Raw genomic sequence first — 14,609 nt, 5'->3', positions numbered from 1 at the left:
AAAGCTTCCGTTGTACAGTCTGGAGCACGGAAGCTCTGTTTTCCCTTTAAAGTCGCGCAGATTTGTACTAAAATAATCAAAAATAATCAAAGCCTATATTGCCTTACGGTAATTGGAAATTCAAAAATAAAATGTAATGATATTTTAAAATATATTTTGGTGAGCGTAGATTACGAACATATGACTCGACTTTCGAGATGTTTGGTTCCAGACGCCATATAGCGTTCGGAGATTGTGGAATAGTTGTCTGGCTGCGCGAGACTTATCTCTTACCTAATGCCATCAACAGATCCCCCCATCAGCAGCCCTACTGCGCCCCAACATCAGATGGAAGCACTGATCCTCGGACAGTCAAAGTGGTTCATGTCATTCAATTATGTTTCTACTCCAATCCTGACAAAGCGGACAATCTCGAGTTCTCTCAATCGTTTTTCAAGCGTTTCAGAGCAATCTTCAACTGTAATCCTCTAGAGGGGGAAACCATTCAATTGTTCTTTACCGATGCTCAAATGAGACCTGAGATTTTAACTGAGTCGTTGAGCTACAGGTTAAAGAGAAAGAATAACAGGAAAAACTAAAACCCTCGTTTTGGACATGTTACTTTCTCATTCCAGTTCACAACATTATCGGGCAAACAACCCCCCCCCCCCCCCCCCCCACACACACACACACACACACACACACACATTTTATTTCCGCATGTCATATTGGTATGAACAACAGCGATGTCCGACGTGCGGAGCCGATGAGAATCAATTTGGGTAAAATTACAAGACCACAAATGAGATGAGGCGTCGACAGGCTCAGTCCAAACACACGTTTTTAGGGTGTCGCCTCCTCCATCGTCACATTCAGGAATACAGCTGCAAGGTGCGAGTTCTCCGCTTCACTGCATTTAAATGCCAACAGTTCCAATAAAAGCACTTGAAACGAGTGTCTCAAAAATCGCGTTCTGGCCCGGCCAGCGTTCCTAATGAGCCCAGACCAACGTTTTACAGTACAATCCCAAGAACCACCATGGGAGAATCTCGGACAATAAAAACTGAGCAAAATCCAGCGGACGTTCCATCCGACACCCCGCTCCCTCAGGATACCTCGATGATCTCCATGCTGCCAGAGAAGCTGGACTGGCTCCCCACCTTCCCCATCTCCTCCCGGGAGCGGCTCTCCGACATGCCGTCGCCGAACTCCATCTGACAGCTGCGGCGCTTCAGCTGCTTCTCGAAGGTGCTCTCCTCGTGCCAGCTGCGGCGCGAGTCGCCGCGGTCGCCGCTCCGCTGCCGCCCGCGCCGGCGCACCGCCTCGAAGCCCTGGCTGCAGCTGTAGGCTGCGAAGCCGCCACCGCTCAGGATGGCCGAGGTGGAGTAGAAGCGCGTGGACTCCGAGGAGAGGTACCAGCCACTGGCCAGCGAGGCGCTGGACACCGTGACGGGGCCCAGCAGGATGTCCGAGTGCCAGCCCTTCAGCGTGCCGCCGCCAGCACCCGATTTGGCGAGCTGCTGCTGACTGCGGGACAGGCCGAAGAGGAAGCTGGCGGCGTGGGCGGTCTCCTCCACGCTGCCGCTCCGGTGGAGCTGATGGGAACAATTGGACAGAGGCGGAGGTTGAGGCTTGGTGCCGCCGACGCTAGCGCCGCCGGGTGTGGAGAGGGTGCCGGGGGCCGGCGTGGCGGAGCTGGGCGTCGGGCCGTCTGCCTGCTCCTTGTCGGGGCTCTGCTCCGGGGTCGACTGCTCGGAAACCTCCTCCACCGGGGAGAACTGGCAGGGCTTGCTGGCCGGTTCCTTGAAAGTGGACGGCTTGAAATACTCGGAGGCGTCCCCCGCTCCGCCATGAGGGACGAAGGCTCGGTAGGGGGCGCTGACGCCCGGCTCTCCATACGACTTGATGTCCAGGGAGAAGGAACGTTTGAGCCTGGCGTTGTCCTCCGCTCCCTCCACCAGCTGCAGCCCGCTGAGAGCCTGGGCCAGGAGCCTCTCTTCAGGGACGTCAGCCAGCATACAAGGCAGGGTGAGGGGCTCCAGCAGGTCCGGGTCGGGGGTTCCGACAGAGTTCTGACCCACCGGGGCTTCCGGCGCGTCGTCCAGCCCCTCGTGCGGAGCGGAGGCCTCGCCGCCGCTCTGTTCCGGATGGAGGGACTTGAGTTTAGCCTCAGCACCGTGATGGGGACTCTTGATCTTCTTCTCGAAATCCAGAAGCTGCCCCAGGAAGTTGAAGTTGGGGGAGATGGTCGGCCTTTTCTCCTTCACAAACCTACAGAGAGAGGAGAGGGAAACACACACACACACACACACACACACACACACACACACACACACACACACACACACACACACACACACACACACACACACACACACACACACACACACACACACACACACACACACACACACACACGGAAGTCAGACAGGAGGAGAGGCCATAGCGGCTATAGAATATGAACTGAATTCGGTCCACATTCTATGGCCATCATTAGTGACCCTCACGATGCCATCTGTAATTGGGAATGACACTCTGGGAAAGTTTAATTAGAGGTCGGGCAAGTACCCGGGTTCATTAGGGGAGACGGTCTGCATTGTTACGACCTATAGAGAGAGAGAGATTGTTCCTGATAAAAGGGGATGTCAGCCCACAGGAATGTGACCTGTGCCACGCACTTACAGTACAATTAATAGATATAGGGTAGAATAGATGTATACAGCAGATTTGGTTGAGATCTAAAAAGATCTATAGAGTATATGCTAGGCTTGATTGATTCAGGCTGTTTTATTTGTTCGATACAGGGTGAATAACCCTGGGGCAGAAGCCTTATTATGAATATGATGATTGTTAGTTAAGAAAATTAATGATGGGGGTAGGACTTGATACGTTTTTCAAACTTCTTCCTACTCCTTTTTCGAACATGAACTTTAATTTAAGGATGTTTTCAATATAATTTTGTTGCAGTTTGTATTTTATTTTATCTTCCTTTTATTTTATTTGTCTTTTTATACTCATTTTAAATGTTCGAAATAAAGAAATAAATTAAAAATGAAATGACTGTACCACTGGCCCTGTATATGACTTCAAATCAATATCACCATTATTTCAAACTTTTGCCTCACTGCCTGAGCTTGTAGATCTACAATTTTTGGAGGAAATAAAACGTGAACATTTGTGCAAATCTTTGAATACCGGTATATATTCTTTTAAAGCAAACATTTTTAACTCAAATCTTTGCTTCTGGGGGTCCCTGGAATAGAATATTTCGATATGGGGTTCCACAGTCAAATACATATAATTCTAGGGGTCCTTGACATTAAAAACTTTGAGCACCACAGATAAAGAAACTGCAGTTTTAGGTATTTTCAGGTCTTAAAGTTTTAACATTGAACTATGTCATTAATATACCTTAGAGTTCTGGAAATCTGGAAATGAGAAGGTATACCAGTAAGACTCCCTAATCGGGAGATAAGCGACCGTCAGGTTGCATACACAAACTTTAGAAGGCAATCGTAGCCAATCGTAGAGAGAATATGGGAAATGGGACAGATCCATGTTGATGACATGACTTTAGACTAGAGATACTGTGTACCGCTTTGAGTTATTTTGGGGCAAAATCTGTAGGAGCAGTGTCCAAAAATGTGTTTTGCAAAAATCGGCCTCATGGTGGCTCTAGAATTCTTTTTTTTTACTTTGTTTATTGATTTTCACTTGAAGCATTTAGAGAAATAAAAGTGGTACAGTAATCTGAGTAGCAGCTTCTTTTGTACATACTGTACATCAAATATACAACAATGGTAAAACGATTGCATTTTCCCCCTTTTGATGTCTTTGTGTGCGGCCAGCATTGAGCCTCACCTGTAAGCCTCGTCCAAGGACATGTCCATTCTCTTCATGATGTAGGCGATGGCGATGGTGGCAGAGCGGGAGATGCCAGCCAGACAGTGAACCAAGACACGAGCGTTGCACGCTTTGGCTTTCTCTGACAAAACACGGCAAGAAAACACTTTCAAAAACTACTTTCAAACCTGGCAGCATCCCTGTTTCTCCGCCATTTCATTATGTGAACATTAAAAAATAAAAAATAAATAAACAACAGATATACACAAGCACTTGTGATCTTTGTAGATCAGCTTAAGTAGCAAACTGTGAGAAACAAAAACAGTTACAGAACAAATAAAAAGTGTAAAACATATTTAATAAAATCAGTTGTAGGTACTGTAAGTGGACTCTTAATTTTATCTTTGCACCGACCGTGTGTTTTTCTTAACACAACATACGCCAAACTCGTTCAGTAACGAGACAAGGCCACTGGAGGTCGCTGTGCCAAAACTCAGTTGTCTCGTCCAGAGACGAGTCAAGGGTTAACATTGTTACGTGCATGCTGCGTGCATGCTGCGTGCCCTGTGAAAGACCCTGGTGCATACTGTATGTCATAACGTGACGCGCACAGAAACAAAATGGAGCGTCTATGCTGCATTGACTCCAATTCTATGCTGAAACATAAAAACGGCTTTATCTCTGAATAAGGTGCAAAGAACGCCAGGGAAGCAGAGATCTGCTTGTTTCCACGGCAACACTATACCGCGATGGTCGGCCCCGGTTTGGATTTTAGTTTTGTGAGCGTTTGTAAACAAACAGATCTTCTTCCTCAATCGTCAGTGGACACTCACGTGCACACGCACGAAGCTTCCCGAGGCTCTTCGAAATAAAGCGTAAGTGAACGGCGGCACCAGCAACAGCTAGAAATGTTAGAAACCTTGGCGGCCGTTGTGTTAATGTCTGTGAGCATGACCTCCCCGCCCGGTAATGTTACAATGCCATCCGTGAATTGAATGGTTTGTGGACACCAACAACGATTCAGGGGATTACTCAAGCCCCCAGAACGGCTTGTACATATTGAAGCTACTGGCCAAAGCTGGAACTGCAGGCGGGGTGAAAAATAGATGCACGAGCAAAAGAGCGCGCTGCTGGGGTCTGCTATGGGGTTCAATGACGTAATTACGTCTCGACGCCAAACATTTTGGCAACTACACAGTTGCCAATTTCCCCCACAATGCACCTGGATTCACCCACAATGCACCGGAATTCATCTACTTCCCCATGCTTCAAAACGCCACTGAGCACTTGCATTGAAATGAATTGCTGGGGGCTATCCGCTCTCTATTTATATACGCTATGGGATTACTCTGTTAGCTGGCACTTTGGCTACAACAGATACAATGTACACAGACAGTGACCCCTCCAGTGTTAACGGCTTTGCACACTGCTGCATTTTTCGGGCCGAATATCGACGGAGTGAATTTCGGATCGCGGAAATAAAAAAATCGCACCCGTGCGAAGGGAGCGGTGCAAACTAATTCCTGCGCAAATCAGTGTTGATGGGCATGCATGGCAATATTCTTTTTGTTGAGTATGATGTCAGTCTAGAGGTCTGCTCAGACTATATAAGTCTTTATTGTCATTTCTCATCAGTTAGTTGACCAAGCTACGGATTGTAGCTTGTAAGAGTGTCATAGTGTAATGATAAGTGACCTTATTTACCTCCAGAGAGGCCTCCAGAGAGGCGAGAAGAGGCCAGAAGATGAATATTTTAGTTTTTCAAAGTCTGTTCATTTGTATTTTAAACTTGTATTAGCTGCCTATCATTTATAACCTGTAAGATTTTCCACAGTCTGTCTAAAAGTGTGGTTATTTTATCGCTTATAAGTGATATTCATCTAATATAATTTTGAAATTCAAGGTTAGCACCGCTCAATAATTTTTTATGACGTATTTTACGCGGCCTAAACGCGCTATGACGTATTTTACGCGGCCTAAACGCGTTATGACGTATTTTACGCTGGCCTAAACGCGTTCTAAATCAGGGTGAACCAATCGAGTGCCTCTGTGACTATGACATCATGGACAGATCAACAGAATCGAAGTGTTTCATTGGTCTAGCGAACTCATGTCATCATCATTTGTGACATCATAGTTTTGGTAAAAAAGCAGTCTATAGGAGCGGTTAGCACCGCTCAAAAATCAACCTCACGTTATGTCAATCACGTTTGCACACTGCCGCCAGTTTCGTATTTATTTTCGGACCAGGGTTGATCTTTTCCGATTTTTGCAGCTGTTGCCACTGTCCCTTGCGCTCTCTCTCTCTCTCTTTTCTCTCTCTTTTCTCTCTCTCTCCCTGGCCTCCGGATTTCGGATTTTCCAAAACGCAACGAAAGACCACAGTGCAGTGTGCAGCAACCAGCTTTACTCTGAGAGGGTACAAATGGAACCAAATTCACAATGGTGACTCTTTAGTTTTTGTTCTCTCGGTCAAAAGACTGAAGGTGAAGGTTTGCTCTGCTGACCTATGAACTCCACTGATTTGTCCAGCCACGGCAGGATCTTCTCACAGAAGCTGTCGTTGACGGGAACGCGCAGGAAGTGTGAGTCGGGGATGAAGTCGGGCTTGGGGCAGGTGTTGCTGGCGTTCAGGACGTAGGCGATGTCGTTCTGCTGCATCAGCTCCTGCATTGGGGAGAGAATAGTAAGGGGAACATGAGAAAATCTGCTAACTAAATCGTTACCAAGATATTTCTTCGCCAATGTGTGTAAAGGTGTGTAATAATATGTACTAAAAGGTTGAAATTCAACTCCTGGGGGAAACCTCATAAAAAAAAGATTTGTGTTTGTGTCCCATTAACTTTACTATACAGGAAACAAATACAAAAAATAAATATCTGTGGGCTACAAATGGCCCCTACAAAACGGTGAAAAGTGATGATTCATCACTTCTGTGGATCCGTTTTTAGCCCAAGGAATATTTTTCATGCAAAACAAATGCTTGCAATGGATTCAGCATCATGAAAAACCCGTAGTTTGACCCCTCACATGCTACTTAAAGCACATTTATTTTTTGTATTCTTTTCCTGTATAGTACACAAACACAAATCAGTTTCCCCCGGGAGTTGAATTTCAACCTTTTAGTACATATTATTACACACCTTTAGAAACACATTGGTGAAGAAATTTCTTGGTAACGATTTACTTCGCAGATTGGTCAAATATCTTATAAAATCCCCTTACTAGAAGGTTGTAATTGAGAAATGGACCGATTGCAAAATTCTTGGCCGATACCGATCCACCGGTTTTATGAAGGTCTGACCTGCCAAAACTGATTTTTCCGATACCGATTTCTTTAGCTAAGAACTAGAAAATAGGGTTGCTCTAATACCCTTTTTTCAAGCCAAGTAGGCCTACAAGACATACTTCAATTTGAGTACCAATAAGCTAGAATAACAATAATGCCAAATCAATCACAATAGTACAATATCCAAAATCACAGAAAATATCCAGTCTAATATGACCATCTGGACTAGGCAGGAGGAAAGCAGGTGACGCATGCTTTTTTTCCCCCCTTCTTTTTGGAGACGACATTGACACAGGATTATGGAATCTATCCTTACATTGCAAAGGTAATCAGCACCATCTGTATTCTGTAGGCTGCCACTAAGTAGACTGGCTGCTACTTGCTAATGTTTACTTTAGTCACAGTACCAGAGCATCATGCTGTGCAGTGCCATAGACACAACTGGCATAAAACCGGTATTTATGTCAGTGACCTGCCGGTCACCGATTCGGCCGGTTTGATATCATACCTGCCGATTTTTGTTATTGGCCGATTCCGATGTCCATCCCTACCATGAACGCATTATTACGCATTATTGTGTGCTTTAACTAATGAAAAATAGCAGATATACAAGCTCACAGTGCGGCACCGAGTGCCGCGCTGCGAGTTTGTAGATCTGCTATTTTTGAGAAATCATGAAAATGTGTCTGATATTTCAATGTTTTTTTTTTCTTTTTTTTTTTTGAAAAATCTATGTTTCTATGTCAGTGGTGCTCAAACCTTTTTCATGTGAAGGACCCCCTAAATGATTAATGTATTTGGCCACGGACCTCCATCTCAAAATATTTAGTTCCAGGGACCCCCCCAGAAGCAAAATTTGAGTTCAAAATTTCCTCTTAAAAAATACATATACCTGTATTCAAAGATTTACACACATGTTTACGACTTAAAAAAAAAAAAAAGATCTACAAGCTCGCTGCTTGTATATCTGCTATTTTTCAATAGCTAAAGTATAAAATAATTAAGGCCCCTCCACCTTGGGCCCTAGTCACTCAGTCCCCATAATTCAGTGTTTTAAATTTTCTTTCTCCGTAAACGTATATTTGAAAAAAAATAAATTAAAGTGAAAGTGGTTATGTACGTCTGTGTGTTTTATAAATATTGATCCAATGAAAAGTATTAACAATAGTTTGTGACTAAATAATAACTACATTGATTGACTGGATCCATTGGAACTTTATGTTTCAATTTCCTGAATCTGTGTGTGGTTTGGAGGGGCAGGCTGATAGCCTGACATTGACATTTGGTTTCACTTCATTATGCAGTCTGAGGTCGCTCCCACCCAGGGCGATTGCTGGGATGGGCGTTGCCAAAGAGGCAGTCTTCTGCGATTGGTTCACCGTCTGACCAACACATGACGTAGTGTTGTTATGTGTGGCTGGCTAGTGGCTAGCCTGTTGCTTGCTAGTGCTACTTGCTAACCAAAGAAACAGGCAGAATAGGAGCACTATGAACTAGTAATCAAACACAACATAACATGCCTGCTACTGGTGTTTCATAGCGAGATCGATACCATCGTATTTTACCACAATTTACCGCATTTTACCGCGACGCGATGCACGGTATGGTACGGCGGCGGCGCTGGTTTACTTGGAAACGCACATGAGTTCTGGGAAACCCCCACCCACGCTGATCACAAGATGCTGATTCACGACGCTGATTCGCCGTACGGATTTTCGAACGAGGAAGGCCTCTTCAATTAGCTGTGAGAGGAATTCTAGACCCCTGAATCGCCAAAATAAAAATTCAAAGGGGTGTGGCTAGCGATTCAGGGTCTGGAACTAGGCTAGCAGGCTGACCTTGTTGAGCACGTCTCTCTGGCAGCCCAGGTAGAGGTGGGGCAGGATGCGGGTGGGTCCCACGGTGGCGACGGGCACACAGGGCTGGGAGATGCAGGAGGGCACCAGCGTAGACTTTCCCTCACACAGGCCAGGGAAAAGCCGCGAGAACTCTGCAAAGCCACCTGCAATGGCAAAGCACACATGGCTTTAGCCTAGCACAGGTAGGGACGTGCTGGGCCCCTGATTCAGCCCGGGAAAAAAGAGTTGGAGAGGCCCTCATTGCGCGCTATAGAGAGAGATCTCTCTCTATAGCGCTGCTGCTACTCAAAGATTTGCCATTTCAGATCATGACAAGTGACACTGACAAGCCAGTGGGCCAATTACATGAGTTATATTTCGTCGTTGTCGGGTGGAAACCTTGTATGTCCAAAGCCGTTTGTTTTGTATTTATCATTTAAAAAATGATTTAAACTACTGAAAACAGCCGATCTACAAGCACACAACGCCTCGCACCGCGAGGCGTTGTGTGCTTGTAGATCTGCTGTTTTCACTACTTTTGTGCGACGGCCTTGTATGATGAAGCAGGGCTTTGCTTTGCGAAAAAAATGTACACATTTGAAACTTGGAGATACGAGGTTTCTGCCCGACAGTGACGATTTACTTTGTTGGCCACCCAGCCCCCAAAATGGAACGAAGGCCGACATTTTATTTTTAATTTATTCCTAATGGCCGGCCTGGAATGAACCGGCCATTCGGGAGTTGTCCCGCTTTTCCCAATGGCCAGCACGTCCCTGAGCACAGGGGTCTGCAACCCACATGTGGCCCTTTAGCCCCTTTTCTTCACATTGTTTTTAATTTATTGTTTATTGTTTATTGTAGGCCAAACATGACATACATTCTTACGTTTTCCAATATTGTACAAAAACTGATATTTTAATAGATCATGGACATAGTCGTTTGCTTTCACAGCCAATACTTCCAGATTACCTGTATGTTTGATCTGCTGTGAGAAGTTATCATATTTATTGAACGCTCATTAACATGTAATTGTCATTTGACAGGTTAATACACACTTGATAGCCAGTTTTTACTATATTAAGGCTCAAATATATTTGCTATATCAGTGGTTCTCAAACATGTTCATGTCAAGGACCCCCAAAATGATATGTATTTGGTCTCAGACCCCCATCTCAAAAGTCAAAACATTTTGTTCCAGGGAACCTCGGAAGTAAAGCTTTGAGTTAAACATTTTAAATGTTTTTTTTTCCTTCTTTTTACGGTTTCTTAAGGTTTTAAAAAAAAACTAGCAGATACAGTATCTGCTATTTTAATGGTTAAAGGGGTTAAACATGACACAATTGCTTTTCCGCTTTTTACTCACTTCGTGCCAAGGCCCCAAGAGGCCGCTAGAGTGCCAGACATTTCTACATAAGGCTTCATAGTATCATCCGGGTACCCTGGCAGAAGTGGATTGGGATTTCACTGCATGCAGTGTTATGACCGTGGACCGGAGGAGGAGAGCTAAGAGTTAGCTATCGGCTCTTTTTTTTTTTATAAGCCCGATCTGAGGCTATTTAGCAGCAAAAAAAACGTTGTCGCTGCCTTGGGAACACAGTTCAGAGAAAAAGGTCTCTAAAGATCTGAGAATGTATTGGATTAGGCGGCGCGGTGCAGCGGCGTTACCCGATTACGGGCCGGTGGAAAGAGAGCGCGGTAGACGGCCTGGTTCCAAAATTAGACCGGGGCTTCGTTGAGGCCTCCGATTAATTAATTCATTTTATTAAAAAAGCCAGACTAGATCGGGATCGGCACCCCGGAATACGTCGCGCCGCCGACAGTATAGATTGAGTTTTTTGGGGGGGGCTCTAAACTTTATTCTAAACCATTTTCAATGGAATAAATCGTTGGACCATCTAGACTCTGTCGTTGGAAAGCGTAGGACGAGCCAGGACCACCCACATCTCTACAAGCAGCTCAGGGTAAGTAAAATAGCAAAAAAAACATTGTATTGTATTGGAAAAAAAGCCGAACTTGTTCAGGATGGGCACAAGAAGGGTTAATGGATTAAAAAAGTAAGAAAGAATTAGATGTAAAAGAAGGGATATGAAATGTACATGTTCAATTGAGTATCACGTAATGATGTAAGTAAAGTCACATGTACTGCATTCAATATAGTGCAGTATCATGCAACTTAAAAATTACATGAATTCCTAATCATTGCTGGTGATGTCTGAGAGTGTGGCATCTGGTCTAGAAAGGTTTGTTAATACATTTTGATTCAGAATAATTACATAGCCGCTATCATAGCACAAAATAATGGATGGATGGATGGATGGCGTCAATGCAGTTTAACCACTTAAACCTTTAACTCCTCCTATTTCCCCTCTACACAAAGATTCCCCTGCAAAAGTATGTTTGCCTGTTTTCACGGAATAGAACAGAGGTACAAGGTTTCAAGTGGTGGTTAACTGCTTTAGTGCCTATCCCGAACTAGTTCGGGATCATTTGGACCGTCCTGGGTGCCTATCCCGAACTAGTTCGGCTTTAAAAAAAAAATGTTTTTTGTAAACGGGCCTGTTTACACGGCCCGCGAGAGCGTCGCGCCGCCGATATTTACCATCCACTCCAATGCAATCCAGGATCTTTAGAGCTCATTTTCTCTGTTCCATGCATATCCATGAGGTGTGCAAGGTTTAATCATGGCTAAATCGCCGAAAATAGGGCTTCTAAAATGCTTGGTAGCCAATAGCTAACTTCAAGCTAACTTCATCCTGTCCCTGTTGATGACACAAAGGAAAGTGTTCAGGCTTGTCATGGCTGCGCACGGCTTGTGCTGTTACAACGCTTGTGGATGGTGTTTTCTATGGCCATTGGGCGCCCTCTAGTGGTGAAAAGGTGGCATTGAAAGCGTTAAGATTAAGGAAACCTCGTACTGTATGTCCACGAAAAATCAAATCCCCACTACATCATCGGCATGCCGGTCTACAAATATCCATTTGGTTAGTCAAAAAATGTAAACAGTGTTCCATTCTACCATGAATGTCAAAGCCCTGCTTCCATCCTAAAACTTCTTCAATAGATGAACACACAGTGGAATCAAAATTCTTCAATAGATCAGCGGTTCTCAACCTTTTCAGGCCGTGACCCCCAAAATAATCATATTATAACTGGGGACACCCCACCCTGACGAGCACTGAGAGTTGAGCCATTACATTTTGTATAACACGGTTCTATTGTGAAAATAGCAGATCTACATGCTCACAACGCCTCGCAGCACGAGGCGTTGTGAGCATGTAGATCGGCTATTTTCACAATACGGGTCCATTTGTATGCTCTCAGAGTTACACACCTTTTAAGGGGTAATTTGGAACCCCCAAGTTATCCTGGACCACACTTTGGGACCCACTGGTGTTTCCAGTGAGCCAACATGCTCAATATCAGCTCCCTGGTTCTGTTTGACCAGAATGGAACAGAGCCTTCATTAGTATCATTATTAACACCTGTGAAGGAAGTGGGAAGAAACCCAACTTCTCTCCAAAATGGCTGCTGTGCATATAGCCTGATGAACTGCTTCAATCAGATGAACAACACAGTGTTTGGGGGCCCAATGCAGTGACGTTTCACCGTATTGTTTATGAAGCAGAGAGCTTGCAGACAGAGTGTGCACCAGTCCTCCCTACTTTCCACTGAGGGTTCACTTATGTAACCAATGATGTAATCTCACAGCCACCACTCCACCGCCCCCTCTCTCTCTCTCTCTCTCTCTCTCTCGCTCTCTCTCTCTCTGTGTCTCTCTCTCACATAACAAAAAAAGAAAGAAAAATCAATAGGCCTTTTGGGGGTTCCTAAAAATCATGCTATTTTGCGCTCACTCACTGGGTCACGGTGGTTTAAACTGGTTACACAATAGGCATTTTGTGTCTCACATACAAATTGAGGAAGGCGTTATTTCCCTCTCCAGATACGCAACCATTAAACAGATGCCATTTATTATCCGGGGAAAGGCCAGGGGGAAGTTGTGCGCGGCTCGGCCGTAGACGAAAAAGAGGAACTCTGTCCTTGACGAGGATGTTATAGTGCTGTTGATGATTGTTAGGGAACAGTGAATCATCTGACATAATTGAAGAAGCATGTAGACGTTATTTTCTCTGTATTTCTATCGCATACATCATTTTGTATCAACTCATCGATATACAGTGTCACCTAACTTAAGTATTTTTGAATTATTTCAGTGACAATTAATTGTCATGTAAAATGTAAAAATAATCGTGACAGCCCTATTAGAGACCAGATAAAGTCTGCAAACTGCCATGTGCCGTTCTTTGCCGGTTTGCTCCGAGTTTCAAGAAAAGAACACAAGTTCGCTTATGAGCTTGAGTGTGTGTGCGTGCACGGCACGCGCATGCATGCGCGTGTGTGAACGAAAAAGGTGTCTCATCGATCGATCTCTGGATCAGATGGGAAACGTGCGCAACGCAGAGGTCATATTTTGTGTTTTCGTCTCTTCTCTCTTTCTCTTTCTCTCTCCCTCTAATGGAAAATGTACAAAAATGTCAAAACAGGTTGTGTCTGTTAGTCATACTCATTTTATACATTCTTGCTCGACAGAAATCCATCTGAAAAAAAAGAAAAGTAAACACCATGTTAAGAGCTGAATGGCCTGGCATTCAAAATGCTCTTTCGTCACCACATACTGACTGACTGAAGATGTCAGTATGCGGAGAATGCTCTGGTAGGCCAGTCGTGAATGGGGCAGCGTGCGTGCCATTGTGAAAACCGGATTAGGCTGCTGAATGCAATGTATGTCACCAGCCTAGTTTAGGAGAGCCGATAAGACAGAGAAGTCACAGGGCCTGCAGGTACACTGTACAAGCATACAGGTAACAGGGCCATGTAAACCAAAAATTATTATTATTATTATTTTCTTTTAACTCTTTGAGCGCCAGCGCCCTCTAGGGGCCAAAGAATGCCAGCGCATCTCTCATAGGCGAGCGCTTTAGCTTCCAGGACTTCAGCTTCCAGGACCTGACGTCCTCACGTTCATGCACGGCATGGAAATGTCCCGGATGAAGATGCTAACAGAATGGCTATTCCCATTTTGTCATCTAAAAGATCATTTTTGGGCGATTTCGCCGTAAATAAACCTCGCGCCGCTTTCCTAAAACACAAAAAAGAGATATAAGCCTTTAAAGATGCGGTCTTTCATTGGATTAGGCGGAGATTGGCGATTGCGTTCGCAAATTACGGCCGGCCGGGACGTTGTTAGCTTTCGGCTAGTAGCTACAAAAATCAAGCCAGGCTTCAGAAGGCCTCTTATCATTTTATTCATTTAATTAAACTAGCCCTTACCCGTTCAAAGATATGAGCTCCAAAATGATGTGCAGTGTGTGGGTTATGGGATGTGCACTGTGCACACAGTATATGAGGGATGGAAAGTAACTTTAACTGGTGCTTGCATGATGTAGGAGCATCAATGTAAGAAACCCGTTTCGTTTAATGGCTACAGAGATACTGTCCCCCCCCAGCCCGCCCGCCCGCCCACCCGCCTGCCTGCCTGCCTGCCTGCCTGCACACACACACACACACACACACACACACACACACACACACACACACACACACACACACACACACACACACACACACACACACACAGAGCTGGTTAAACATTTTGCCTC

General features: G+C 44.9%; 1 protein-coding gene across 4 annotated transcripts in view; it reads right to left on the bottom strand.

Moving 5' to 3' along the window:
- Nucleotides 1-669: 669 nt before the first annotated feature.
- The window catches only part of dusp16 (dual specificity phosphatase 16), a 31,416-nt gene continuing 17,476 nt past the window's right edge, over nt 670-14,609 (bottom strand). For all 4 annotated transcript variants that reach the window (XM_080754604.1, XM_080754605.1, XM_080754606.1 and 1 more), the window contains exons 4-7: nt 8,950-9,113; nt 6,330-6,489; nt 3,841-3,964; nt 670-2,250 (exon numbers count right to left, since the gene is read on the bottom strand). In XM_080754604.1, coding sequence (XP_080610730.1) covers nt 1,086-2,250; nt 3,841-3,964; nt 6,330-6,489; nt 8,950-9,113 — 1,613 coding nt within the window. In that variant the 3' untranslated portion in view covers nt 670-1,085. The remainder of the gene's footprint in view (nt 2,251-3,840; nt 3,965-6,329; nt 6,490-8,949; nt 9,114-14,609) is intronic.

Source organism: Nannobrachium achirus (genome assembly GCF_963921795.1).
Source record: "Nannobrachium achirus genome assembly, chromosome: 23".
Taxonomy (NCBI): Eukaryota; Metazoa; Chordata; class Actinopteri; order Myctophiformes; family Myctophidae; genus Nannobrachium; species Nannobrachium achirus.
The sequence above is the reverse complement of the archived record's forward strand: the minus strand, read 5'-3'. Positions and strand labels throughout refer to the sequence as shown.